General features: G+C 35.0%; 2 protein-coding genes across 2 annotated transcripts in view; one reads left to right on the top strand and one right to left on the bottom strand.

The window, feature by feature from the left end:
- The first annotated feature begins 8,004 nt into the window (after positions 1-8,004).
- On the top strand, positions 8,005-22,797 carry LOC138334061 (protein tolkin-like). The gene is made up of 17 exons (XM_069282776.1): positions 8,005-8,127; positions 8,478-8,642; positions 8,936-9,050; positions 9,413-9,557; positions 9,829-9,892; positions 10,284-10,389; positions 11,821-11,952; positions 14,153-14,428; positions 15,992-16,141; positions 16,532-16,641; positions 17,258-17,385; positions 19,286-19,404; positions 19,733-19,879; positions 20,616-20,766; positions 21,340-21,458; positions 22,023-22,142; positions 22,513-22,797. Exons 1-17 carry the CDS (start codon positions 8,005-8,007, stop codon positions 22,662-22,664), a joined length of 2,322 nt encoding a protein of 773 aa, XP_069138877.1. The 3' UTR covers positions 22,665-22,797.
- Positions 22,798-26,913: 4,116 nt separating this feature from the next.
- LOC138334060 (uncharacterized) overlaps positions 26,914-27,908 on the bottom strand; it is a 47,802-nt gene continuing 46,807 nt past the window's right edge. The window contains exons 20-21 of the mRNA XM_069282775.1: positions 27,793-27,906; positions 26,914-27,686 (exon numbers count right to left, since the gene is read on the bottom strand). Of these exons, the coding sequence (XP_069138876.1) occupies positions 27,541-27,686; positions 27,793-27,906 (260 nt within the window). The 3' untranslated portion in view covers positions 26,914-27,540. The remainder of the gene's footprint in view (positions 27,687-27,792; positions 27,907-27,908) is intronic.

Here is a 27,908-nt window from a genome sequence, read left to right as displayed (position 1 = left end):
TTGGCTGGATGTTGTTTGGATGAAAAGGTTCTGATACTACCTATTCTGTTTAAATGGAATGGTTATGGTACTACCTATTCGGTTTAAATGGAATGGTTCTGGTACTACCTATTCTGTGTAATAAGAGCTTAGTCCCAAGTTGTAATTGACCTCACCGGGTAGTAATTTGGTTTGGATTATTACAGAAGGTCATTCAAGGACGGCATCTTATGATTGCATTGTGTAGAAGTCTGTATGTTGGGGAAGGCTGCGGTGTATTCGTGTTGTGTCCCTATATAATGGTGCTATTTTCATAATGCACTATCACTAGTATGCTGCCGAAAACACCCAATGGGCAGTGCTCCAGTTAAGACGAGTACACGGGTAAAGTACCCATTAAAATTTGTCAATTACTCTGCTCTTGTTTGTGCACAATTACTACTGCAGAAGTTTATCATCAATTACTTAACACCGTAACCGTTTAACTTATTCCAACATATCTCTTTAAAGTTTTGGCTTTGCACAGAAGTCAGAGTTCTACCCATCCCATTACAAAAGTGCGAGTACAATTACCCACCCTCCAAAAGTTATCTGGAGCCCTGCCCTTTACCCCGGCTACAGTATATGATTTATAGTGACAACAAACAAACACACTTTTTAAGCTTAGCGCTAATCAGGAACTACCGGTTATATAAACAATTCTGTGTCATGGCCATGAAACAGAACGCTCCACAAAAGAGAGGCGGTGTCAAGAGAGACGTTAGGAAGAAGAAAGTCAATAAGAAAGACTAGAAAAGATAATATTCTAAATTTGGTCGCCTTTTATTACCATGCATCAGGGATAGGGGAAGTACAATTAAAACGCCAGCCCGAGTGGTTAGATGTCCCGACCTATTACCACAATCCCCCACCTCTGGGTCGTGAGTTCCAATCCCATGTGGGACAGTTGCGATGTACTGGCCGCTTTTTGGTGTTTTTACTCTGGGTACTCTGGCTTTTCTCAACCATCTAAACCCTGCATGTCTTTCAATGACACTGGGTGTTAATAGGACATTATACTAATCAAACTAAACGAAATATGCACAATAATCAAGAAATGTGATTATTTTCATTTCTAACTTTCAAAGAATTGTAGAGACCACACGTAATTACCAGTTAATAGAATCCGGTTTCTAGAAAGTGATATCCAATGACTCTATTGGAGACTTAAAATAGGGCTACGTTCTTATACCCTTCTGCTGGAAGCATCCATCTGTACATGTATAGTCTGATTCCGGTATCATATATACATCAGTTGTCTAGTGATCTTGTGCCGCAGGGTAGACATCGTAGTCTAGATTCTACAATAACAGGTTATACTAGACGTAGTATACCTCTCGCCATATCAACTCTTTCCGGGGAAGACCAAGTTGGCGGTGCTTATGGAAACAATAGATACATAACAGCCGTGTGGTTGATTCTAGGGTGCTTTCAGTGCTTGATATTCTATATGTTCTAATCTGTCTAAATGATTTTAATAAACGCAGCTTGGTGACAGTGATTGTAATAGAATACACCATACAACTATATCATTCTTCTATTGACAATTTTATTTTATTATATTAACTTCCTATTAACAGTCAGAGTCATTTAAGGACGTGCCAGGTTTCTTGCTGGAGAAAATCCGGAATACCCGGAGAAATACCACCGACCAGCGGTCAGTACCTAGTAACTGTCCCTCTTGGGATTCGAACTCGGAACCAAGAGCTGTAGGGCTTGTGGTAATATGTCAGGCCACCGCGGCCCCTTTCTAATGACCGTGATCTTTGCAAAGCGTTATTATGATAATATGCAGTTATCATACCCATAACATATTCAAGTATACCGAATTGACAATGGTTATCACTGAAGAAGTATTTGCTACATTATACACGTATTACACACCGCGTTTTCTAATTTGCGTGAGAGTATCCGACTGTCGGTGTTGTTTCCTTACTGTCCCTGCTGATGGCACTAGGACGGAGTAATTAACCCTCGTCTCCAGATAATTGCTGCTGCATTACTATCGACACCTTAGATAGCGTCTGCCTAGCTAGCTGCACACAACATTTGAGGCAGATAGAGTTCGAGAACTTTATCGATCTTCACAGGAAGTCTGAAGAATAAGAAATAGAAAAAAATGACATTTGGAGAGTTCTATGTACGTTCTATCAATGCAATGGTTGGGAGCAAATTCAAAGACACTGCCTAATCTGTTCCAGGATCAATATACGACCTTGGAGGTTCGTGGAAATGTACTTAAGATAATGATAAAAAAGAAAGTTTTAGCATAATGACCACTCGATCTAACGGAATGTGAAGCGAAATATCAGAGATTCACGTCTTCCTAGATGATAGTGGAATTACTACGATACAATGTTAAAACAAAATCAAAATATTCTCGAATCTCGTTTCATCCACCACTAGATTTAACATATAAAAACCATCATTTAATATACATTATTCCTATTTTGTGAGGGTGTAACACTTATTTGATGTCATTTCTAAACGTTTCTTCGGTTGGAAAATATGGTTTATGTAATGATATTGGTGCATAACCAGTGCATATATTGTGTGATTGGGCCGCTGTGGTTAAGATGTCTCGATATATTACCACAAGTCCTCTACCTCTGGGTCTCGAGTTCGAATTCAATGTAGGGCAGTTGACAGGTACTGACCGCTGGTCGGTAGTGTTTCTCCGGGTACTCCGGCTTTCCTCCACCAACAAACCTGGCACGTCCTTGAATGACTGGCTGTTAAAAAATCGTTAAACTAATAAAAGCAAAATATATTGTGTGATGTTTCAATGACTAGTACGATATGTACACTATTACGTTCATCATACAAATAAACTGACAGCATAAGTACGTAAAAGTGAACAATTTGTCTTCAGAATAAAAGACGAAGATCGATTTTTAATGTCGATTTCGGCACTGCTGAGTATATAACAACCCCATGTTATATCATTACAGAATGAAATTTTAACAAGTTGTGTAACAATATAATATGTAAATTATTTAATGTTCTTTGTATCATCATTTTCCTTTCGAGTTTAATGATATAAGGATACGTGTTAAATTAAATGGTAGATATGTGACACTTGTGTCTAGACGGTTTAATAACGATTCATGGTCAGGGAAGGGTCATCATTAAATAAAATAATTAATCAATATTATCTGTCTTTCTTTTTTTGCAATTTGATTAAATATAATAGAATTAATGACTACAATAAGCGATATGTTTCTGCAAAAAAACGTTTTTTTTTACTAAACCACAACACGGCCCAGAGGGATTAATCAATACTTAAAGATTGAGACATACACAAATACTTATAAATAATTATGTGTACCACCAAACCTGGTCAATGGACTATATTCTGGTGATAACGGATGGTTTGTTGACTTGCTGTCTACTCAAAGTAATATTTATTGTAAAGTCACATGATAATCACGACTGAGAATGGCACGACGCTCGTTTGGTTTGAAATCATTCAGAATTGCAGCTACTGGTTTCAAAAGTGACTTCATTACTTTTCTGAGATTCTACAAGCATTTTAGAAAATACACTTTTTTACTTAGCCTCATAGTACATGTACAAAATATGATGTGTAGATTGAAATTATATAATAACTACATCGAATTTATATTTCTGCAGTCTTGAAAAAGAAACAGTAAACCTGGTATTAGTAAAGCTGGCAGACACAACAGATTTGGCGTTGGTTTTTACAGAACAAAAAGAACGAAATTATACATGTGAATTTTAATGTAGGGAAAATTGTATTCTTAGGGACAGACTCACGGCCTCCACAGCCAAACATACATGTATACATACACACTTCTGTAAGTCTAGATAGAAACTCAAAACTCCCGTTCTTATAGATGATTGGTTAATTGGAATTGCCATCAACAGCCATGGTCATTTCAGGGCCAGTGTACGAGCGTGTTTTGAGAAACTTCAGTATCCTCGTGTAACCCTTTTACTTTTACACACCCTACCCGCTCACATTATACTGACAACGGGGAAGCCAGTCGCCCCAGTCTCATTATGCTAAGCGTTATGTAGAACTATGGTGTGTAAATCGACCTATCCTCACTGGGGCGAGTGCTTGACGCATGGCCAAAAGTGAGATAGTGTCAAGGGAGACATTAGAAAGGAGAACGTCAGTTAGGAAGACGAGAAAAGATCAGATAATATAACCGTCTTTGAAGATCACATGCAGATACAAATCTAACGCAGTAAATATATGAGGACAGTTGTTAACAAGGCACCAACTGCTCTTAGATGGAAAGGAGATATCAAAAGATTGAGTTATATAATGATTAATGTGAGTTAAATACAATATCATGAGACATTCGAGTAAAGTAATGAACATCTGCGAATATGTAATGGTCTTAAAGGCCATCGAATACAGATAACAGTAACGAACAAATTATCATTTCATCAAATGAGGTTTATATCAATGCAAGGTTACATTGAGTAGAATAACTCATTTTCAGACATGCTAGTAGCTACTTCTGGAACTGTGAGTGGTCAGCTGAAAATTATTTTAAATCTTTAACATCTAATATTTCACGAGTGTAAAGAAAAAACACCAACCCCTGAGCCTTTTATTATCAAAAAATTAAAAAGATACGACTTACTGATCTCGACTGAGAATAATTAAGTTTATTTTTATGTGATTATATTTATATTTGCCTTAGTCCATTAGATGTGATATAACACGTGTACAAAGTAGATGTATATAAGTAGGATATAAAGGATCTATGGTTAAGTTTACACCGTTGATACAGGACAGGTAAGTAATCATTGTTTTAATTATCATCATACGCACATACTTACCTATTCCATTAGGGTCAATTAGATCACAATTCATATCACACTAACTCAAAGCGCTAATTTAAGTTCTGTTTTTATTTTACTTCATTATAATTATAAATTGAAAGCAATATTATTATGATAGACTAAGTAACAATATCTATAGATATAATTTTCAATAACTATGACTCTACTATATACAGGTATTTGTTTTGAAATGTGCTAACATCTATTTCATTTTTCAAATAACCTCAAGACCCCACCAAAGCGATGCTGTCCAAATTACTTGTGTTAATTGCTGTCTGTCATCTGGCAGCAACAGCCCATCACCTAAAGCAAAGCAAGGTAAGTGCGTTTATAGTCCCCTGTAACTATGTCTGATCCCTAGTATATCAGTTCTGCATACTGTTTTTCTTTCATAAATCTAACTTTGCTTTAACTGAGAAAATAATTATTACATCTTTGATATCTGTAGATTTTTCGCTCAAGTGATATTAAAAACAAAAATAACTAAATGTTAAAATGTACATGCATTATTATGCTTTGTGAAGGATTGAAAGATAGAAATGGATAAATAATAATGATTTCGTTGCATTGTTATGGCGGTGTTAGGTTTTTAACCCACATTGAGTTTAACAATCAGTTGCCATACATCAATGAAATAGCAGATACGGTAACAATTTTTGAATATTCTTTGTCATGATTTGAATTGCATTCTTTTGTTAATATTAGTGTATGTTGTTTTATAAATATTGTAGTTGTAAGTCGAGATTAATGTACTATTCGTGACGGCTGCATGATCCCTCAACGTAATCAATTAACGTTGATAGCATCATTTGTGGAGTAAATTGATGTATAGTGATTACAATTAATCGAAATGTAAACAATTTGTCGGGAGATGGATCTGTGGGACAATCGAGAGGAAGGAACGCATTCTCACGGACTACCTAAAGCTCAATCACAGGACTTGGTTTGTTTGTCCACAGTACACATCAAATGAGTTTAATCATTTTAAGTTAAAACGGATAAAATGATGTGTGTCCACATACAATACAGTAATTTCCCATCGATGTTCGTATGTCTATTTGTCATTAATCGAGCTCGCCACAGTAAGGTCTGATCATCTGACATCACAAAGCAACACAGTTCATTATCGATTTTAAAAATAAATGTCAAATGACTATCCTAATGTTCAGTTAAATTGGATCCGGATTTAACCGAAATGAAGAATTTGGTGAATGAGATAAAAAATGCAACATATACAGAGATTTTAACATTGTCATGACCTACTTCACAAGTATTTGTTAGTAATTCTATAACTAGGCCTACGGTTTCAATCGCTGATTTTCTTGAGACCAACATGTTTGCTTTCTAGTTCCCTCTAGAATAGTTTGATTACATTTACAATAGGTATATCACTGTACGTGCGCTTAAATATTTAGCAATTGTGTACCGCATTACACACGTTTACACTAACTTCACATACTTTTGTATTATTTGTATAAATCATTAATCGATGCTTATGTATCATGTGATGTTGTTGTAAATTGCAGGGTTTAATCAATAAGGTGTGAAATTCATTTAAATGGACAGGCAAACACTTACTGCATGATTCCTTACAAACGTCTTTTTAATTACAACACAGAATTTATGCACTGTGAAATTCTTGTGTTTTTTTATGGCGTATGCATGTTTAGATGGAAAAAATCCGGAGAAACAACTTTAAAATTACTTATAACACTACAATTTCAATTTCAACAAATTTATCTCATAAAAATTTAAAATGGGATCATACAACAGGCTAAGTCTATAAGGTTCTCTCTCAGATAACACACCGTATTTCATATTATATACATGTATTTACAAAATATACTATTTTAAATATAAATTTATAGTATCTGAACAACTTATATATGGTGATAATCGAAGTTTGTTAATTAGATGATGCATACTTTTAAATATGGTTTTTAGTTGAAAATTGTGCATGTGAAAGCTACTCCTTCCACTCCTACAGACCAAAAAAGTCCATTCGCAAAAAGCGATCACAGGTCATCCTCCCATGAGTTCCAAGAGCCAAACACGTATACACAAGATTCAAAGTATTCAGGATTTGTGATTTTTATGCCAAATAATTATTAACTAATTATTAATACAAATGATACATTAGAACAGAATCAGTACATTATACATATGATTAAACGATTTCAACGTAGTTCACGTCAAAAAGGTAGTGTGGGGTAAGGTAACATATTGACAATGTCATTACACTCGTTACAGCCATTTAAAAGTGTATTCAAGACATAATAGTTGTGGTGTAAATCATATAGTTTTGTTTTTAACACAGTGCGACCCTCAGATATTAGGAGATTCAAAGAAGTTATGTTGTGATGATTCTTGAGTATTGCCACAAGAACATAAATGTGATTCAGATAAATGGTCTTTGATGGGGATTTCTAGAGCAGTTTCGAAGTTGACAGAGAATAATGTTCATATTTCGAATACCAGCAATTATATACACATTATTCTAGAATAATCAATAGGCTTATCGCTTAAGATTTTATTTTTAAAAAAACTCGTTTAAATTGGTATGAGGAAGTGATAGTGGTTAGGTCTATTCTTGCTACAAGTTTATTGAAGTCATTAAGTGTTGTAGGAAAAAAACTTTTTGCATAAATGTTTGTTCGACAGAATGGTATAGTAAACATTCTTTCATTTCTCAAGATATTTCGATAATCGTTAAAGTCAACAAAGTATTGTTCAATTAGTTCATTTAGATACGATGACACTTTACTTAACATTATTTTATATAAGAGAATAAGTCTAAACTTCTTTCGCCTTGCAGCAAGAGTTTTACAGTCGAGTTCACTGTATAACTTGTAGTGGCTTGTGCCCCTGCGCAGTCCTGTTATGGGCAGCTTCTAACTGTATAGACTCCAGAGGTACTGCTTCCTGTTGAGTACAATTATCCCAACATTAAAGTTGTTAAGTGAAATTGTAGGCCACAACTTGGATCCATAGTCTGACCAAATGTACTCATATCACGGCACTGTAAACGTAAAATATAGGAGTTTGGCAGTACTGCCAAAAATGCATTATAACTCGTATGTGTACTTATGAAATTAAAACCTAAGTATTGTAAGTATTGTAACAGCAACACATTGGTATATTGATGTTTAGACATCAGGTGATGCTATGATAACCGCCGACACAGTTATCCCCCCTGACCTGACGTACTCTGGGCCATCTCACCCTGGAATGGTGGTAAGCAATGGAATCATCAGTCCGGAGTCGATGGCCAAATGTTTTGAGGATATGGTAGGTACCGGTAAGGTCAGGGTTCTTGAGTCTTTTGACATGTTTTTATCATATTGTTTAAATGCAAGTTACGATCTATTATTTCATTACAAAAGCAAATGTAATATGTAATTAGGAAAGATTTAAGTATATAATCTATTTCGTACAATTTATATCCGCAGAAGACTATTTTGTCTGAGGCGTAAGCCGAGATACATAGCAAACAGACAAACAGAGCCCCCTTTAATGAATGAAAGCAGGATTAAAATGAGTGCTGAACTAATTTGGTATGTAAGATAATGGATATGTCTGATTTTACTCTACTTATGATCTACATGAATAAAAACGAACACTTTTGTTTCTATTTAAAGAATTCAATAAACCCTGGTGTTACTACTGAGACAGTTAGAGATGAAGATGCCGACAACGACGATAGTGATGATGATGGCGATGATTATGATGATGAAGATGAGAACAGCTCAGAAAGCGTTGACAAGGACACGCGAGGAATTATGAAACTATTGAAGAGGATCATGGTAAATAAAACTACTTTGTGGAGTCATTCGAGAATGATATACATGTACAAGGTAAAATCTGCCCAACAATAGCTTGTTACTAATTTAAAAGACATTTATATGAATTAAGTTGCAATTTTTAGTATATCTTCTTATTTTTTTACTATTAATTAAGTGAAAATAACATGAGCTGCAATGTGTCAGATCTTTTTTTATGTTTGAACATATTGTGCTTCTATGTAAATGTTCCATCAATTCATATAAACAATACTGTATCAAACACCATCTACAAAACACAATTCTATATACATCAGACAACACAACGACGCGGTACTGCCATCAGGGATATCCTGGCCAAGAGAATCACGATGACACAGACAGACAGAATATGGCCGCAAGCTGTCGTCCCCTACACGTTTGGTAGTCTGGGTAGGTCTCAACGAATATACGTTCCCGGCCTACTAGGCTTTCTGGTATACAAGTCTTTTAAGTAATAATATTGCAGCTAATTACTACATTGTTCTTTCCCTATCAGGGAAGTGCACTAACACTGCTGTATTTTTTTACCCCATATTTCTAGTTTTTTCAGCTAATACTGGAATCAGGATCATCACACTTTTATTTCCAATTGTCACCTCAAGTGTTGTCTGTTACCTTGTACATTATTCATGTATTGATAACAATAAGATGGCCGAATGGTTAAGATGTCCGGACATATTACCACATGCATCTCTGATTTATAGCAAAGTCGTGCTTTGCTAAATAAGACGTGACATTTTTGTTTCTTTCAGCGCCTTCAAAAACTGAGGATATTAAACAAGCCTTCCAAATTTTCCACAAGTACAGCTGTGTTAGGTTTTACGAGTGGCACGACAAGCTATCTACAGAGCTGAGCCTACAGCATCAGAACTACTTAGAATTCTTCAGTGGATCAGGGTATCGTTATCATATATGGTATTTTTGATATACATTTTAGAAAAGCCAGTTAGACATGATATGCTTTCCTTGTCTAACACGGATTCTTGGGTCAGAACAAAAAGAACACAAATTTACCATTAAGTGAAACAGGTAATATAAACAAAAGTTAATTTAAAAAGTATGACATAACATTGTAATCAAAGTTTTACTTACCTTGATAATTTATAGGAACAAGAACTATTAATTATCATTGTTTATTTAACATGACTTTGTAATTTTCTACTTGTAGATGTTCCTCTGTAGTAGGAATGTCTCCGAACAATAAACCACAGAAAATATCATGTTGTGGGGCGGTAAGTTTGTTATCTGATAATATAATGCTTTTTAATTCTAAATACACAGTGTAATCTGTCAAACCGATCCATGATTAATCCGGATTCCTGTATATTTCTACGTAACTCTATATTATTTCCTTCTCTTTTTATTATATAGTTATAAAACAAACCTGTCTAGCCCGTATTCTTGCCTACACTGACCTAATATCTTTGTCTCAATTACGTCCGGTTTGAATAAATACTGAAATTTCAAATCCATTTTGTAATGTCAGTGGCAATGAGGACGGATGTATCATCCATCCTTGGTTAACCTTCCTAATTATATCTTTCATCTATTAGTTATTAAAATTATCACATTATCTAAAATACGTATATGATTTTATATTGGTATGTCTATAAATGGTGTTAGGGTGTGTGCGTTCATGAACTAGGCCATGCGCTGGGCTTCATACACGAACAACAGAATCCTCTCCGAGATGACTACATCCGAGTGAATCTAGAGAGTGTTAAAACCAGTAAGTAATATACCAATAATAGGTTGAATGGGGGGCCCATTTACAACTGGGTTGTTATTGTCACTTCATCAAAGATGAAGTTATCTTTATTATAAGAACGTTTCGACATATTTACTGGAAAATAGTTCAATAGTATAAACTAGATTTCACATTACAATTACTGTTCCTGATGTCACGCTATTGTCCAAACCATGTAAGAATGAGCGATTCAGTTTCACAAATAATTACACGACGGCTTTACTGGATAAGATCTAGTATAATGGATGGATTTTTTATGAAGATTATAATTAATAATGTTCGAATACGGTGTAGCGCTTAAACTGCGCGAGTGGTTTCTTTTCACTATATTTGCGGTTTCCCGCAAACCATGAATTCAAAATACTAGCAAAATTCATTCACATACCTAAGAACGTTATGGATGACGCTATCGTTAACGTTTGAACACCTCACAGCATGATATCGGCATTTTTTCAGCATACCATTCGGCGTACTCAAAGAGAGCTCCAGGTACTGTATTGACGACGCCGTGGAAATACGATCTTACCTCAGTCATGCATTACGGATTAGGTGTAAGTATGGATGCGCCATGATTGCTATAATTGTTGTTTTCAACAATGTTCCTTGATGAATTGTAAAGAAGCAAATATCACGAAAGCATAGACAATACGAATTTTCAGTCAGTCATGTTTACTTAAGATAATTTTAATAATACAAAACGATGTTCGGCAATTATTGCTCTTTAGGATAGATGCTATGCTCGCTGTAAAATAGCTTCTATAAGTTTGTACATTACGACTTATATTTTCTTAACTACTAAGGCTTTCGGAACAGGCTCGGAACCTACCATGACCATGCGAGATCCTCTGACTACTTACCTAGTAAAGGAGGGAGATACTACTTATTATTACTTCATCCGGGAACTCGAGGCACTCTACAACTGCAGAGGTAATAGATGGGGAATGTAGCTGCTTCAACATTTCATAAACAAAAATCTGTTGAAAGCTATTGAACTCCGTCTTCACATTTCTACCATAATGTTTATGAAAGAAATAGGTTCACTAATTAATATTTAATATTTTCTGGATGGTTGGCTTTCTTAACCGGATAATGAATGTATGAAATATTGTGTGTTCTTAGTCTTAGTTGGCTTTGTCAGTTGAATCGATTGAATCTACTAGCACATGCAGAGCGCGGTTCTTGCGACTTCTACACATTAATGGCTGAACTTGAAATATTCGAGAAGAATAATGAAAAGAAGGTTTAACTATTTTTGAAATCACCTGATCATAAGTGTTCAAGCCTATTCGGCATGATATATGTGATTGGTTATAAAAAGGCTGCAACATGACTTCATGTAATATAAATGTACTAGTATACTAATAACGCTTCATTCTTATCAATCTCATGTGATCATTTTTCTTGATTAACTAGCGCTGAAATGTCCGGACGATACCCGAATGTGTGAGAATGACGGTTACCTCACTTATCAGGATAACCAGTGTATCTGTCGCTGTATACACGGACTAGATCCGGTCACTAACTGTGTGTCCTTACTACAACAAAGTAAGTCATCACTAACTGTAAACACGGACTAGACCCGGTCACTAACTGTGTGTCCTTACTACAACAAAGTAAGTCATCACTAACTGTAAACACGGACTAGACCCGGTCACTAACTGTGTGTCCTTACTACAACAAGGTAAGTCATCACTAACTGTATACACGGACTAGACCCGGTCACTAACTGTGTATCCTTACTACAACAAGGTAAGTCATCACTAACTGTATACACGGACTAGACCCGGTCACTAACTGTGTGTCCTTACTACAACAAGGTAAGTCATCACTAACTGTATACACGGACTAGAACCGACCACTAACTGTGTATCCTTACTACAACAAAGTAAGTCATCACTAACTGTATACACGGACTAGATCCGGTCACTAACTGTGTGTCCTTACTACAACAAAGTAAGTCATCACTAACTGTGTACACGGACTAGACCCGGTCACTAACTGTGTATCCTTACTACAACAAGGTAAGTCATCACTAACTGTATACACGGACTAGACCCGACCACTAGCTGTGTGTCCTTACTACAACAAGGTAAGTCATCACTAACTGTGTACACGGACTAGACCCGGTCACTAACTGTGTATCCTTACTGCAACAAGGTAAGTCATCACTAGCTGTATACACGGACTAGACCCGGTCACTAACTGTGTGTCCTTACTACAACAAGGTAAGTCATCACTAACTGTGTACACGGACTAGACCCGGTCACTAACTGTGTATCCTTACTACAACAAGGTAAGTCATCACTAACTGTATACACGGACTAGACCCGACCACTAACTGTGTATCCTTACTACAACAAAGTAAGTCATCACTAACTGTATACACGGACTAGACCCGGTCACTAACTGTGTATCCTTACTACAACAAGGTAAGTCATCACTAACTGTATACACGGACTAGACCCGGTCACTAACTGTGTGTCCTTACTACAACAAGGTAAGTCATCACTAACTGTATACACGGACTAGACCCGGTCACTAACTGTGTATCCTTACTACAACAAGGTAAGTCATCACTAACTGTATACACGGAATAGACCCGGTCACTAACTGTGTATCCTTACTACAACAAGGTAAGTCATCACTAACTGTATACACGGACTAGACCCGACCACTAGCTGTGTGTCCTTACTACAACAAGGTAAGTCATCACTAACTGTATACACGGACTAGACCCGACCACTAACTGTGTATCCTTACTACAACAAGGTAAGTCATCACTAACTGTATACACGGAATAGACCCGGTCACTAACTGTGTATCCTTACTACAACAAGGTAAGTCATCACTAACTGTATACACGGACTAGACCCGACCACTAACTGTGTATCCTTACTACAACAAGGTAAGTCATCACTAACTGTATACACGGACTAGACCCCGCACTAACTGTGTGTATCCTTACTACAACAAGGTAAGTCATCACTAACTGTATACACGGACTAGAACCGACCACTAACTGTGTGTCCTTACTACAACAAGGTAAGTCATCACTAACTGTATACACGGACTAGACCCGGTCACTAACTGTGTATCCTTACTACAACAAGGTAAGTCATCACTAACTGTATACACGGACTAGACCCGGTCACTAACTGTGTGTCCTTACTACAACAAGGTAAGTCATCACTAACTGTATACACGGACTAGACCCGACCACTAGCTGTGTGTCCTTACTACAACAAGGTAAGTCATCACTAACTGTGTACACGGACTAGACCCGACCACTAACTGTGTATCCTTACTACAACAAGGTAAGTCATCACTAACTGTATACACGGACTAGACCCGACCACTGACTGTGTATCCTTACTACAACAAGGTAAGTAATCACTAACTGTATACACGGACTAGACCCGACCACTAACTGTGTTTCCTTACGACAACAAGGTATGTCATTACCAACTGTATACACGGACTAGACCCGGCCACTTACTGTGTTTATTTACTAGGACCCGTGCACTAAGTGTGTATCCCCAATTGGACCCGGCCACTCACTGTGTATCCTTTCTACATAATAATTAAGTCTAGCTTTATACTTAAATTCAATGTTGTTTTCAATTGCTACAAAACTAGAAAGCAGTAATATCCATAATGCCTTTAATGAATATAATTATGACAGCATTGCTTTATTTTATTTAAAGTAGTCCTACCATGATAGCATGAAATGCCCTTTCCTTTGTAGACCAACGATTGTACACTTCTGACTGGCCGGCCGTAAAATTTGCCCTGTTAAAGGCTAAAGATGTTCCTTGTCCGGAGGAATCTGTGGAGGGCACCCTGACACATTTTGGACTGTCGTCATGGACAGCCAATCGCCACGATGCAGACGGTGCCGTAACAAAAACATACACAACAATGAAGTTCTGTACCTTCTCGAACTTACAGAGATCCGGGGAGACGCTTACATTCAGCCCGGGGCAGTACTGCATCAACCGAGTTGAAGGATTGTGTCCCGATGGTAGGTAACCCGTCTTTCCATATTACAGATTCATCTCCATTTCGGGTAGATTTCCATTGTGACTACATTTTTTCGTACGCGATACCCCCGTCGTTTTCTCTTAAAAGTATGGCATTACCCCTGCAAACATATGACGTCACAATCAGTACTTACAATGTAGCCGCAAGGGCCTGTTACTTATCTTTAGTATATTTCCCCTTTGAGGGTTTTACTATCTATTAGAATTGGGAATTTGGCATATGAGTGATTCATTATCTTGATTAAAGTTTAAACATTAATAAATCCCATATCCGATCATGTAGTCGTGACTTATTAGTAAACAAATGAAAATCAGAAATTAAATAAATAATCTTGTTTTTATTCTTAGAAATGTAAGTTTCATTTTTCTGCTTGTCAAATCTTTAAAAAAAACAAGATTTCATTTTAATTTCGTTAAGAGGACCTCTTTCTATCAGTACACTTGTATGTGAAAATATTCTGACATTATTTCGTATAATATTGCAACAGGTTTCACCCCCGGGCACATGAAATATGATAACACTGCACCCCCCGAGACATCTGGGTCAGTGCCGGACGGGACCTTTAATGATAACACACTGATCGAATTCTGCTGTCGCAATGATGGAAACTTTCGAATTCCTATAGAATTACCTCTCAAACAGAGGTTCATTTTGTGGAGGACAAGTAATGCGGGGTGCCAAGAGGTCAAAGGTAGGATTTTGTCTATTTGATATTTTTATTTTTACCTTCAGTCATTTATAACCATATATCATATATCACAGATACATATCATGTATTTGTAATAGTTCCAAATAGAATTTTGATATATGGCATTAAGCGTACCATATGGAGTACATGAGAAGTTTTAAGTAAAATAAAAAATGAAAATGTTTGTAAATTGTTTTGAAAAAAAACGATCTTTAGCTCATGAGAAGTTTTAAGTAAAATAAAAAATGAAAATGTTTGTAAATTGTTTTGAAAAAAAAACGATCTTTAGCTCAGTTTGACCTCTTTCAATAACATAATGCACTTTTGCAAAACAATTGCATTTTAAGTCAATTAAAAGCCATTTTATTGACGTTGTGGTATTTCAACAATGCGACTGGTTAAAACTGCCTTACTCTGTATATTCTGTATTTTTGTTATTTGCTCACTAAATCAAATATTCAAGCAATTATCAAGTATATATCATGATCATTATGCGAAGTTTAATTTAGAAAACCTCCTAATCATTTATGATCAAGTTTCAAACATAAAGTTTAAAAGTCTAGTTCAGAGGTGATTAAAAGTGTTATTCTGATTTTTATATGATTAAAAATGTTATTCTTGTAATCAGTAAAATACTATTATAAATGCTATTGTATTCGGATGTGTGCGCTTGAAAACATAGTATTTACACAGTATTTTACATTGCCATCTCTCATACATATATAATATATAAATGTAGGTAGCCACAAAACAATGATAACTAGAATTAAAAGCTTTTGTTTAGTTTATAAATGTATTTTTGGCGTCTTGACTTCTTTCCATGCAATGCCTTACAATTGATTTTCAATTTTACAGACGCGATTTCCCTGGGGACGCAGTATTTTGGTTTTAAAAACCCCAAAGGAAGTTCTATCGCAGACGTTCAGGAGCCTGTGCCCCTGTCTTACCATACCGACATCACTAACGTTTGGTTATATTACTGTGTCTACCAGCCAATCACAAAAGGTATATCAAAAGTTATTTCTATCACCCAATCTAAATGTACAGTAATATTTTACCATTTATAAGTCTCCTAGCAAATCCTAAGAGAACAGAAAATAACCCATATATCTGGAAATCCTACCAACCAATATTACATGTTTATGAATAAAAAACGTATGAAATTCGAAAAACCTTATAAGAATACCTCCATAGCAAAGAAATCGTTCTTTCACATTAGTGAACCGCTGGCGATGACTGAAGATGAAAAGAGATAAAAAGTATCAAATTCAAAACAATAGAGGAAGATACATCACATATACATGTATTTGTGTTACAACTACACGTATTTGTGTTCAAATAGATAGCACTAAACAACTAAAATGTTTAATGCGACGTACACTTTGTGTATGGAAGGTTGTGGAGCCATTATAGAACTGACCGATGACGCACCTACTTCCGTTATTCAGTCTCCTAATTATCCTGATCCCTACAATCAGTACTCCGAGTGTACCTGGGTTGTACGGGTAAGTATTCAGTTCAGAAAATATATATATGTTATCATGGACTTGTTCAAACATATATATTACATTGTTAGATTAAGCGAAAAGATGCACATCTTTTAAGATATTTTATTTAGTTACAGGAGATTTATCGCTTTACTTTCTGTGTATATCTGTATTATGGGGAACAAGTTGATCAAAATGTCATTTACAGTAATCGTAATATAATAGCAAAAGCGTATTGGTGATATTGGCTCACGAACGTCTTATGTTGTTACATATTTATCTTTTTGGCATATAAGGTGGTATATTTACATTGTTTAGGGTAAATATATATGGACATTCTCTCTCTGAATTACGTAAACAGTATCAATTTCGACTATTTATGTGAATGAAAATAAACTTACGATGCATGGTCTCTTTCAATTTTATAAAGTTTCCTTATTTACATGGTATGATTTATACCGTATTTGAGATTTTACCTATAGATATGAGGCAAATGTCTTTGACTAAGTAGAAAATTCCTTTCTCTTTGTATTTCATTGTTATATTGCACGTTTATTGTTATATTTGAAAACGTTTATTGCGTATTATGTTTTATACTTTGTATATGACAATAATTTTCTTTATCACACAAAAGAGCCCAGCCAACTCGAGTGTAGTACTGGACTTCAGTGACTTTATCATACCTAATGGCGGCTCCACTACATCGTGTGAAGAAGATGAACTCGAAATAAGATTCAACTTGCCAGGACAGCCAGGGTTAAGGTAGGTACATTAAATGTTCATTAAAACAAATAGAATGTGATTATATATTAATAAATAAAGTTGATTCGTGTGATTTAGGGACTAGCACAGTTATTTTGTGTAATTCCAAATTCTAGTTAGTTCTTTTTTGATAAAGGTTTCATCTTTGATGTTGAACTCTCTATACTAATGCTTGATTATGATAATCTTATAATTGTAAAAAAAGTATTAAAGATGCTCCACCGCCGACAGAACATAAATCATATTCATCATTTGAACAATAATTGGTGTTTAATCGTATATATATATGCCTAATTAACACAAAAAATAATATAAAATAGTTTGTTTCGCCTTTGGTGCGTTCGCATTCAGTACTTCGTTCCATATAGGATATAGTGGTGCGGAATTTTTTCGGGATGCAAGTAATTATTTTTCATATTTTTATCTTGAAGTAAAATTAGAAGCTCAAACTTTTCAATGGTGTTAATGGTGTAAAGTAAGTAACTTTTGTAACTGAAGAAAAATACTAAATCGTCTGCTACTGTTTTTGATAGTGAAATAATACCTTTTGTCAGCGGTGGAGCATCTTTAATGGATGGAACAGAATAATAACAAAATAATTTTAAAAATGTCTATTATTTATTATTATTAAGTAAAACATATCAGTTCAAGGTAAAACAATACATTTTAATTTATATATACAATGGAGTTTCGAATTCATTTATATAAACATATTTTATCATTGGTTTCTGTGCTTAGATTTCCATTTCATTTAAACTCTTTTACGAGAATGTTATATAGTATACTCATTCATTTCTGCTAAGGTTTATTTACGAAATATCAATTTCTATACAAACACAATGGGATATGTTCGATTACCTATTATGTCCTTTCCTTTGTTCTGTAGCTACTTCAGACGCTATTCAGCCATCCACGCGAGCAGATATAATTCAACCATCACGTGAAGTTTCACGTGTAATGAAATACTACTTAAAATAATATTCGTGTCGAACTTTAATAAGCATCTATTGTTCCAGGCTCTGTGGAAATGATTATAAGATATCAACAGTTTCCGAAACCAATATATCATCCATCACTTTACACTCTATGGGGCCTATGACCGCAGCCAGAAGGTTTGAAGCGACAGTGAAATTCGTAAGAGGTGTGGTACTAGTATAGTATTGATAGTCATGCCCATGTAGATCTAACAATTCCTCTAAAACAGTGTTCAACGTCGACTAGTAAACTTATTGCAAGGATGAATAGTTTCGAGATCGAGAGATATGGAGAAATAGAATTTTGAAATAATGTTACGAACTAGATGGATGGGCTGACAGGTTGTGCAAAAAATCCTTATATCAACAATTATTTTAAACCCGAAGTCAAAATATTTTCCTTCATATTCATGGACGTATAATATGAAAATGTGTTACGATTTGATCGATGATCACATCGAATTTTGTAAATTTTCAGAAGATGTCATTCAAGTTCTTATGTTCAGCAATCGTAATGTTATATTATTGATAATGATGTTTTTGGCAGATGATGAACTGTGTTACAAAACTTCCGATAAAGGCGCCACCTATAGGGGGAGAGTGAACTTTGCAAAGGATATGAAGATTTGTCTCCCTTGGCGAGACGTTTCTCATTGCCCTCATAATGTTTTTGAATACAGGTAATTCACAGAATTTTATATCAACATCAATAAAGAAAATCGATATTTATATCAAATTCATATTATCATGATTTTACTCTCTTCTTTAGAGAAATATCATCATTTTTTTCAAATTCTGTGTTAAAAGGTCGTTTCAATGAACGATGAAGCTGGATTTAGTTTTGTATTATTCATCATTCATTGAAGTCATCAAGAGTTTACAAACAGAAAATTGCTATTCATTTATCTCAATTTTTTTATCTTTAGTGACTTTTACGACGGTTTAGACGAGAATTATTGCCGTACACCTGGCCCCGGCCTCCGACCATTTTGTTACACGGCTGCTGAAGGATGTGTGCCCAACTACTGTGACGTATGTGGTGTGGGTGGGTAGTCTTGAGTGTTTAATTATCTGAGATCATAACATGTTGGACATAAATATATTTATAATATTTATAAAGACTCGTACTGAAACGATACATGTTTCAATCTAATAGACATATGTTGTATCTAATTACCAATGTTTATCCCACAATAATAAAATGAAAATCTCCTAACAACAGACGCAGAACTAGACAGACCTGGTAAAAAATAACATGGTTTGCTTTTTTTTTAAACAAAAATTCTGCATGTTTTTATGGGATACTGGAAGATTTGGTTTCTAATACAATATATGCTCTTTTATCATGTAACTGATATCGATGTTACTTGTAGGTTCATGTTTCGACATCAACGCTGACTGTTTTGAAAGGTTCAAGGACGATAACTCTTATTGTTCTGACAATAAACACATCGGCCCTGACGGTACGATTGGGTGTGCGGCTACCTGTGACATGTGTGGTCGACGGATCGAGGAAAGAGGTATAGATAATATAATATAATGTAATATTTTTATTATATAGTGTCTGTCAAAATAGTGAAACGATAAGGAAGTAAACAAAATTTGTTTAAGTTTATTCCAATACCAAAGCACATTATGATTAAAATAATGTATTATTCAAAGAATGAAGAATAACATCTAGGAAAAAAGTTGCTTTCAAGCCTGTAGTCACTCCTTTAATACCTCACCATTTGGTTTTTACTAAAACAATATTTCAAACATATAATCGGGGTGAGGTACACTGACAATTAAGTATTTACAGCGGATACCATTACATGTGCCACGCCGACACTGCCATCTGACGGCACGGACACAGAAACATTGAAGAACATATACACGGTGGGAGAAGTTGTTCACGCGAAATGCCGAGATAACCCGAATTACTCAGGGACATACACGTGCACTACTTCCGGTTCCTGGGACGGGCCTCTATCAGCATGTCAAGGTATCGAGGTGTCGGGAAATTGTCCAATAAAATACATAATCAAATAAAAGAGTAACAAAATACTTGCTTAAAATGTTAGCTCTATATACCACAATCGAAGCGTCTATTATCGTTTCAAAATTAACAAAACTGCAGATGTAACCTTTAAATTATTTCAATGTTATGATGTCTATTTCAAATATTTATCTTTTCCAATATTCATGTTCATTAACATTTCGATAGATATCGATGCTATTGTATTATTTTGTATAGCCTTTATTTTGATTACCCAGGATGTCCGACAGATTGGATCCTACTCAATGGAGTTTGCTACAAATACTTCCCTACATTTGAGACTTGGTTGGAGGCTAATCAGACTTGCGCCATGTTCGAGGGAGGCACTTTGTTCATTACAGAAGATATAGACCTAGTATATGAAGTGATGTAGGTAGCCTGTCTGTATGAGTCAGAGGGGTAACACTATAATCTTATGACGTAGAAATCTTAACATAATAGCCTAACCTATGCCTTCACTTGTGCCTTACCTAAGCCTACACCTATGTCTAAATACATGTATAGGTCAATGGGTAACTTCGTCAGTTTTGAGAACTAAGGGCAGTAACTCTAATAGATTATAATGCTGAGTAGGAAATAATCCATGATGATGATCATATTTCAAATCTTTGCATGGTGTAGTGTTGCAAATAAAAAAAAACTGAGTTAGCTTAATGTATCGGAACCGATACAAAATTAGCTATAAATATACTGTTTGATAATGATTTAGCGGTAGCGATTAAATACTTTTGTTTTTTATTGAACTCTTCTGAATTAAGATGAAAAAACTGTTTAAAGTCAGGCTCGTCTAGCGTTTTTCATTGCCATAATAATAGGGCATAAGCTAAACGTTTCTTTTTTTTTCTATTGCAATAAGCTTTCTAGACTACGTTCTATACTCAAGCTAGAGAAGATCAGTTCATTTAAAGTGTGTTGTATTGTATTAATACATTTTGTTTCGAGGAACCCCAACAAGGTGGTCGTTTGGATTGGTCTCTCAGACATTACAAAAGAGGGGACCTTCATGTGGAATGATAACACCCCCCTCGATACTACAAAGCTAGGGGCGTCCTGGAAACCCGGTACATCACCTATATACATCATCTGTCATTGAAGTAATTTAAGTGCGCTGGATGATCACAGTTGAATTGTGATGACATCTTGTTGTTTATCGTTTTTTTAGCGACAACAACATATTCAGTTATCTCCCGTCAAGATGTCAATACAATCACGTCATAGTTAGACATCTCTTGCCGTTAACATACTGTTTTTGGCACAAGCATATCCTAAAGACATGATATACGTAACTTTCGAGTTTATTTTGTAATCACAAACATTTACAAGAAAATTGCTGGTTTTACAATCACGAATGTTTCAATATGGCAGGCATGTTTACAAGACGATTTTTTGACCGTTCGATATCATAGGTTTATTTGCAATTTTTTATATGTTTGTAATTGCAAAAAAACCTGAATAGTTACGTATATTGAGCCTATTAACGCAATAATGATCCTATACTAATTGTGACTTTGATGATGTAGCAAAATTACCGTTATGGCCATTTGAACAATTTAAGACAATGATTTTATACTAATTGTGACCACTATGAAGTAGCAAAATCACCGATGATTTACTTTTCAACCCAGGTCAACCTAATGACAACGATGGACAGGAGGACTGTGTAGAGGTCAACAAAAGCAAAAAGCTTTTGGATCAAAACTGTGATGTGAGGACAAGACCCTATGTTTGTCAGGCTCCACTGAAAGGTTTGTGTCATTATGACGAATCAATCTTTGATTTGTGTTTTTCGTGAAGATATATTACAACCTCTTAAGCTGGGACGTATAATGTGATCATGGCATTTCTTGAAATACAAGGCTTGTAATTTACCAAACATCGATATGTATTCTAAATGGATTTTCTTTTGTATCATACCAAATTTGTAATTTTCATGGCTTATGTTTGAAACGATTTTATGATTGCTGGTTCATTATTCTTTTTTATCTATTCTTTTTAATAATTTCTTCTTAAAATCAAATTTATATATTAGAAACAGTAAACAAAAATATGATATACATGCATATCAAGTATATATATCTGGTTTTTTGCTATAATATCTATATTTTCTGTGCACAGTCCCTACAGTTTGCAAAGATGCTCGATCTGACTGCGAGCCCATTCAGGAAGACTTTCCAGAAATGTGCAATGAACATAAACTATTCGCTGAGTTGGCCTGCCGTGTAACGTGTGGTATATGTGAACCTTCTAAGGAGCCTTGTGCGACTTAAATAATCTATAACACTATACAAAACAAAACGAAAGGTTTATCAGATTATACATATTTTCATATTCTATCTTACATTTTCTTCCATAAGGTTATCATAAGTCGATTTTTATACGGTAATTACTTATATTTTTGGTTCTTTCACTTTCTCTTTTATTATTTGTGTATTTGTATTGTATATGAGATGTTTTTAATTATCTGACACATATTATCTCATATATAAATAAAAAAAAACCGAAGATGATTTCTTTTATTTATTTACAGTTTTATGATTCAAATATCAGATAATTTATGTAAGAAACACACAAAATGATAACACTATATATGGATTATGTAAGCATTTGTAAGGTATCACAAATCCAAGCACTATAAAAATATACAAAGTATACCTGTGTCATAAACGGCAACATGTACAAACTTCAACACTACATGTAAGACTTGTATATGCATATAGTGCACAGACCTCGTTTATTTCACTTGAAAATATAGTTATCGTGCATGACAAACCCATCTCAACTAAATAAGTGTGCCCGAACAAACATTGGACCAATTTGAATGGTTTACTCCCAATAGCATCCTATATATATTCCTATAAACGATTTCTGTCAATAGATTGTAATGTTTGGATAACATCGATAGCATGTATCGAAGTCGTACACATAGATCGTATTGTAAATTTACAACGTCTACGTTACAAGTGTTTTCAGGGTATCAAGATTGGCCGAACACTACTTTAAATGAATATACAGTATGGTATATCAGGTACGGTGAACCAAGCTGTTAAAGACTCGGTTCAGTAAAACTTTATTTACAACACGTTTTCTTACTTGAAATGGGCCTGCAATTTGTCTAGTACGGTATTTTAAACGGGATATATACGCTGGATTAAATTCTGAATAATAATGATGAATGATAGCTGTGTTTGTCACTTATTTGACGGTTTTGATATTTCAAAATGCCTTACATAGAATATTTTGTATTTGAATATTACATGAGTATCTGCTGCTTTTGCCGACAGGTATGGGTTGTTGTGCCATGAAAACAGAATAGCATCAAACACTTAAACAATTTATTATGAAACAGAACTTGTTCAAGTTTTAGACATCTACTACAACATTTACTCCAGTTCTTATAAGATAAAATAACTGGAGGTAAGTAGTACATTACAAATTACAATTTACGATTTAGATATACTGTTGATACAATGAATTCTGCTAACTCTTTATACTTCTGCAACACTTCGCGTTGAAGTGAAAGCTCGATAATTTGTTTTAATACCGATGCGGAGAGTGATCAGTTATACAATATTTTGAAACATATTTATCTATACATACAAAAAAAGCAAATATGTTATATTTCAATACATTTATTGGGACAACACATAGATTATCGTTTTACGTACATGTATATCACTAATGTTTATGCTAATTGTGTAATCTTGATAGTATAGAATATTTTAATCTTTTATCTTCCTTCCATCACTGAGTAATTTACTGTCATACCTGAATTATGATATTGCAAATTGTGTTCTTTTCTACCTGAAACTAATTTAGAGTATCGTTACAGTAGGTAATATAACATTTGATCATAATAGTTGTTATATATATATTTAAGCAATAAACTGTTACCAGATTGGACATACAGTTGATATGAAGCCCATCCGGAAGGAAGATAAATAGAATGGCGCCCGTTAGGGCGCCATGAATATTTATCTTTCGGACGGATGGGCTTCATATCAACTGTATGTCCAATCTGGTAACAGTTTATTACTTATATTTCCATTACGATCATTCAAATTCAAAACTATACATGTATATCTTTTGAATTTCCCGCTTGCGCTAGTGTTGACATCACCAAGTTCAATAAACGGAACAGCCATAGCATCAGCTTCTGAATATAGTTCAACACAAAACGGTTTGAAACAAGCTAACAAATGAAAATTATGCGATAATATTTTTTATACATGTTATTTTGTCAATACGATAATACCATTAGATTTCATAGACCGCACAACTTTAAAACCACTTTTAAAAGTATTTGACCGTTATGTATAGGCGTAAGTATACAGTGTATACATTCTCAGTGACGCAGCGGAAACGTCAAATATTCATACGCTTGACCAGATTGGAGTTCATAGCCAGATATTGCCCATCTGGTTTAACATAAATTAAATGGGAAACTGAAAGTAGAATGGAAATATATATATATATATATATATAAGGAAATATAATATTTTCAACTATTATCCCGACCATTCATTAAAACCTTGTTATATTGCACGTTTCTATGGACACGTTATATTGCACGGTTCGATATATTATATTGCAAGGCTTTAGGAACACCTCGCCGTCGTTATCTAGTTTTGTAGAAAAACGTGGAAGACTTCCGAGGAATAGCGAGTAATAATATGACATAATAATGACGTCACAGAAGATATACGTTCAATTTCGTACCAGACGTCATCGCCACCGCTGTTTGTAGCACAATGGCGACAGCAGACGGCCGATTTCATCGAGTTGACGAAACCAAAATTGCTGAATTTGTAGATGCTGCTGATAGTAGGAACATCAAAAAGGCTATCAGATAATATGTAAAGCGGATTTTTTATTTATTCTTTTATGTGTACGGAACTGATTTAAACAAACTGAATACAAAATATGTAGAAGAAATCAAAGAGATGTCGAAAAGATTATATGCTTCGTCAAGAAATCAAAAAGGTGAACTGTACAGCAAAACATCGATGATCTCTATAGGTATATGGACTCCAAAGATCTTTTGAAAAGTAAAAAAAATGTTGACATCGCTTTACTGTTACTTAGAGCAACATATCCATACCCCTGCTGGACTCCAGAACAAGGTGTTCATTGATTTTATGTTGTATTTTTGTAACAGAGGAAGGGAAATTTTACGCACAAAGCGACTTCAAAATCTGTGGTGAGATAGTTGCGACAATGATGTAAGCCAAGAAGGACGAATGTACGGCATCCCGGACAGTCCACATTGTCCTCTGAACTCCTTCATGTCATATCAGTCGCAATTTTGATGTCAATTTTATTTTTTGGCAGAGGCCAAAAACCATAGCAGTTGGGAACATTTGCTTTGAAAATGCACCAATCGGAGTAAACACACTTGGAAACAAAATGAAAATATTATCATCTCACGCCGGCCTTTCAAGCACGTATAGGAATCATTGCATTTGTGCCACAGCAGTAACACTTTTAGACGGGAAAGGATTTGAAGCCCGTCACCTTATGGCAATGTCTGGTCACAAGTCAGAATATAACATTCGCTTATGTAAGGACGGACGAGGGGCACAAAAGAAAGATAATGGAAGCTATTTGAAATACAGTTACAGCCACAGGTAAGCACACAGTATAAACGTTTTACATTTATCTTCAAAAGTGTTTTAGCATCGTGTTACTTACTTTGATCAAATATCTGTATTTGCTTTAATAATTAAACATAAATCTGTTGAGGTTGAACATCATTATAATATCAATACTTATTTATGGAATATATGTATTATGTGTTAATATAAAACTTTCGGGGCCAAGTAAACGACAGAAAGGAGTAACTGACAATGCAGTTATTAAAACAAGAACAAGATCCGTCTAATGGCTTTGGAAACATGACAGTTATGAATAGGAAATTGTTATTTCCTGAGAAAGTCTACTATTCAACTGGTTACTGTTACAAAAGTTATTGCCATCTGATTTGTTATAATGTCAAAGGTTTTTAGTATAATATTCCTTTTCTTCAGAGTTCAGCTCTGCTGATGGTTTGTCCGACATTGATCTTTTGGCCCTGACTGACAGCAAAGAAGCGATGATGCTGAATGATATCACGAACTCGATGCAGCCCAGCCGTGATTATATCGTTCATGTACATCCCTAACCACCAGCTACAGAGTTTAATATTCCCAAACAAGCCATCAAGTTGTTATGAACTTTTCTGGTAAGGACGCAGTTCATATTCACCGCCATAAACAGAATGTTATAAACGCGTATCCAAGAACGAAACTCCTCTTGATTTGTATTTATTCATTATTCAGTGATATTTACACTCATTAAAGTTCTGCTGGAATTTGTTTCCGTTATTATCTCAGCTAATTATGTTTTGAAACAAATATTTCATGGGCTGAAGCCCTCGTGCAATATAACATTTGTTGATTACCACCACTGAGGGGTAAACGTTATGAACTAGAGCACAGTAGTCTATCAAATATTAGCATAATATATAATGCTACACAATAATATTGTTTTAATTTTTATTGAAAACTATTACATACATATATATATTCTGATAAAGTCATACATATGAGACAGTAGAATATTCCGAATATGCATATTACAGAGTTATCTGCACTTGCGGTAGGTATTAATTGTGACGTCATGTGTTTGGGAGCGTAACGTCATACGTTACGGAGAAAACGACGTGAACTGCGCTTACGAAATAATGACGTAACAATCGATACCTACCCGCAAGGGAGCTTACTCTGTAACATACAAAGACGGAATAGCATACTACAAACAATATAGTGTAAATAGAGTGTATAATAACAAAATATCATAACGCATATTTTATAAGATAAACGCATTGAAGAGTTGCTATGTTTATATTCAGTCATAGAAAATTGAAGTTGCATCATTAAGTGATAGGGCACAAATAGCAATAATTAAAATGTGAATTATATAATCGGATGGGCTTCTTGCACATCACAAGTCTCTTTATGCACCTAAGGGGTATCCATGAGCAACGCATTTTGTACAAAAGCATGAATGTCTTCTCGCTTTTCATATATTGGTATGTGCCTTGTTTTATTTTGATTTCGCATCACATATCACAGTCTCTCTGAAGTAGTAAATACTAAATATATCAGTTCACAATATGTCAGATTGTATGGTACAAAATCCACAAGAGGCAGCACATGAGCGGACGGCAAATCCGCGAAACTTCATACACATTTCTGGTCGGTCGCCAATAAGTGCTGTACAGTCAGGTCGATCATCAGAACACTCCATTGAAGCTGTAAAACAGGAAAACTCGTAGTTTTATATGCGTTATACCACATATTTGCTCTATATTATTTCTTAGACCATTCGCTGAAAGAATATATAACAATTTCAACTTACTTGAGAAAGGAATTTGACAAACAAATTCTTCCCTTGAATTACATTTTGTCATCATCAAAGTGCCACTCCTGGTCATTTTTGCACAATTCCTTCTTGCGGTGTTTGACACTTTGCCT

This window comes from Argopecten irradians, chromosome 10 (assembly GCF_041381155.1).
Source record: "Argopecten irradians isolate NY chromosome 10, Ai_NY, whole genome shotgun sequence".
NCBI lineage: Eukaryota > Metazoa > Mollusca > Bivalvia > Pectinida > Pectinidae > Argopecten > Argopecten irradians.
Note: the sequence above shows the minus strand (reverse complement) of the source record. Positions and strands in the feature narration are given on the sequence as shown.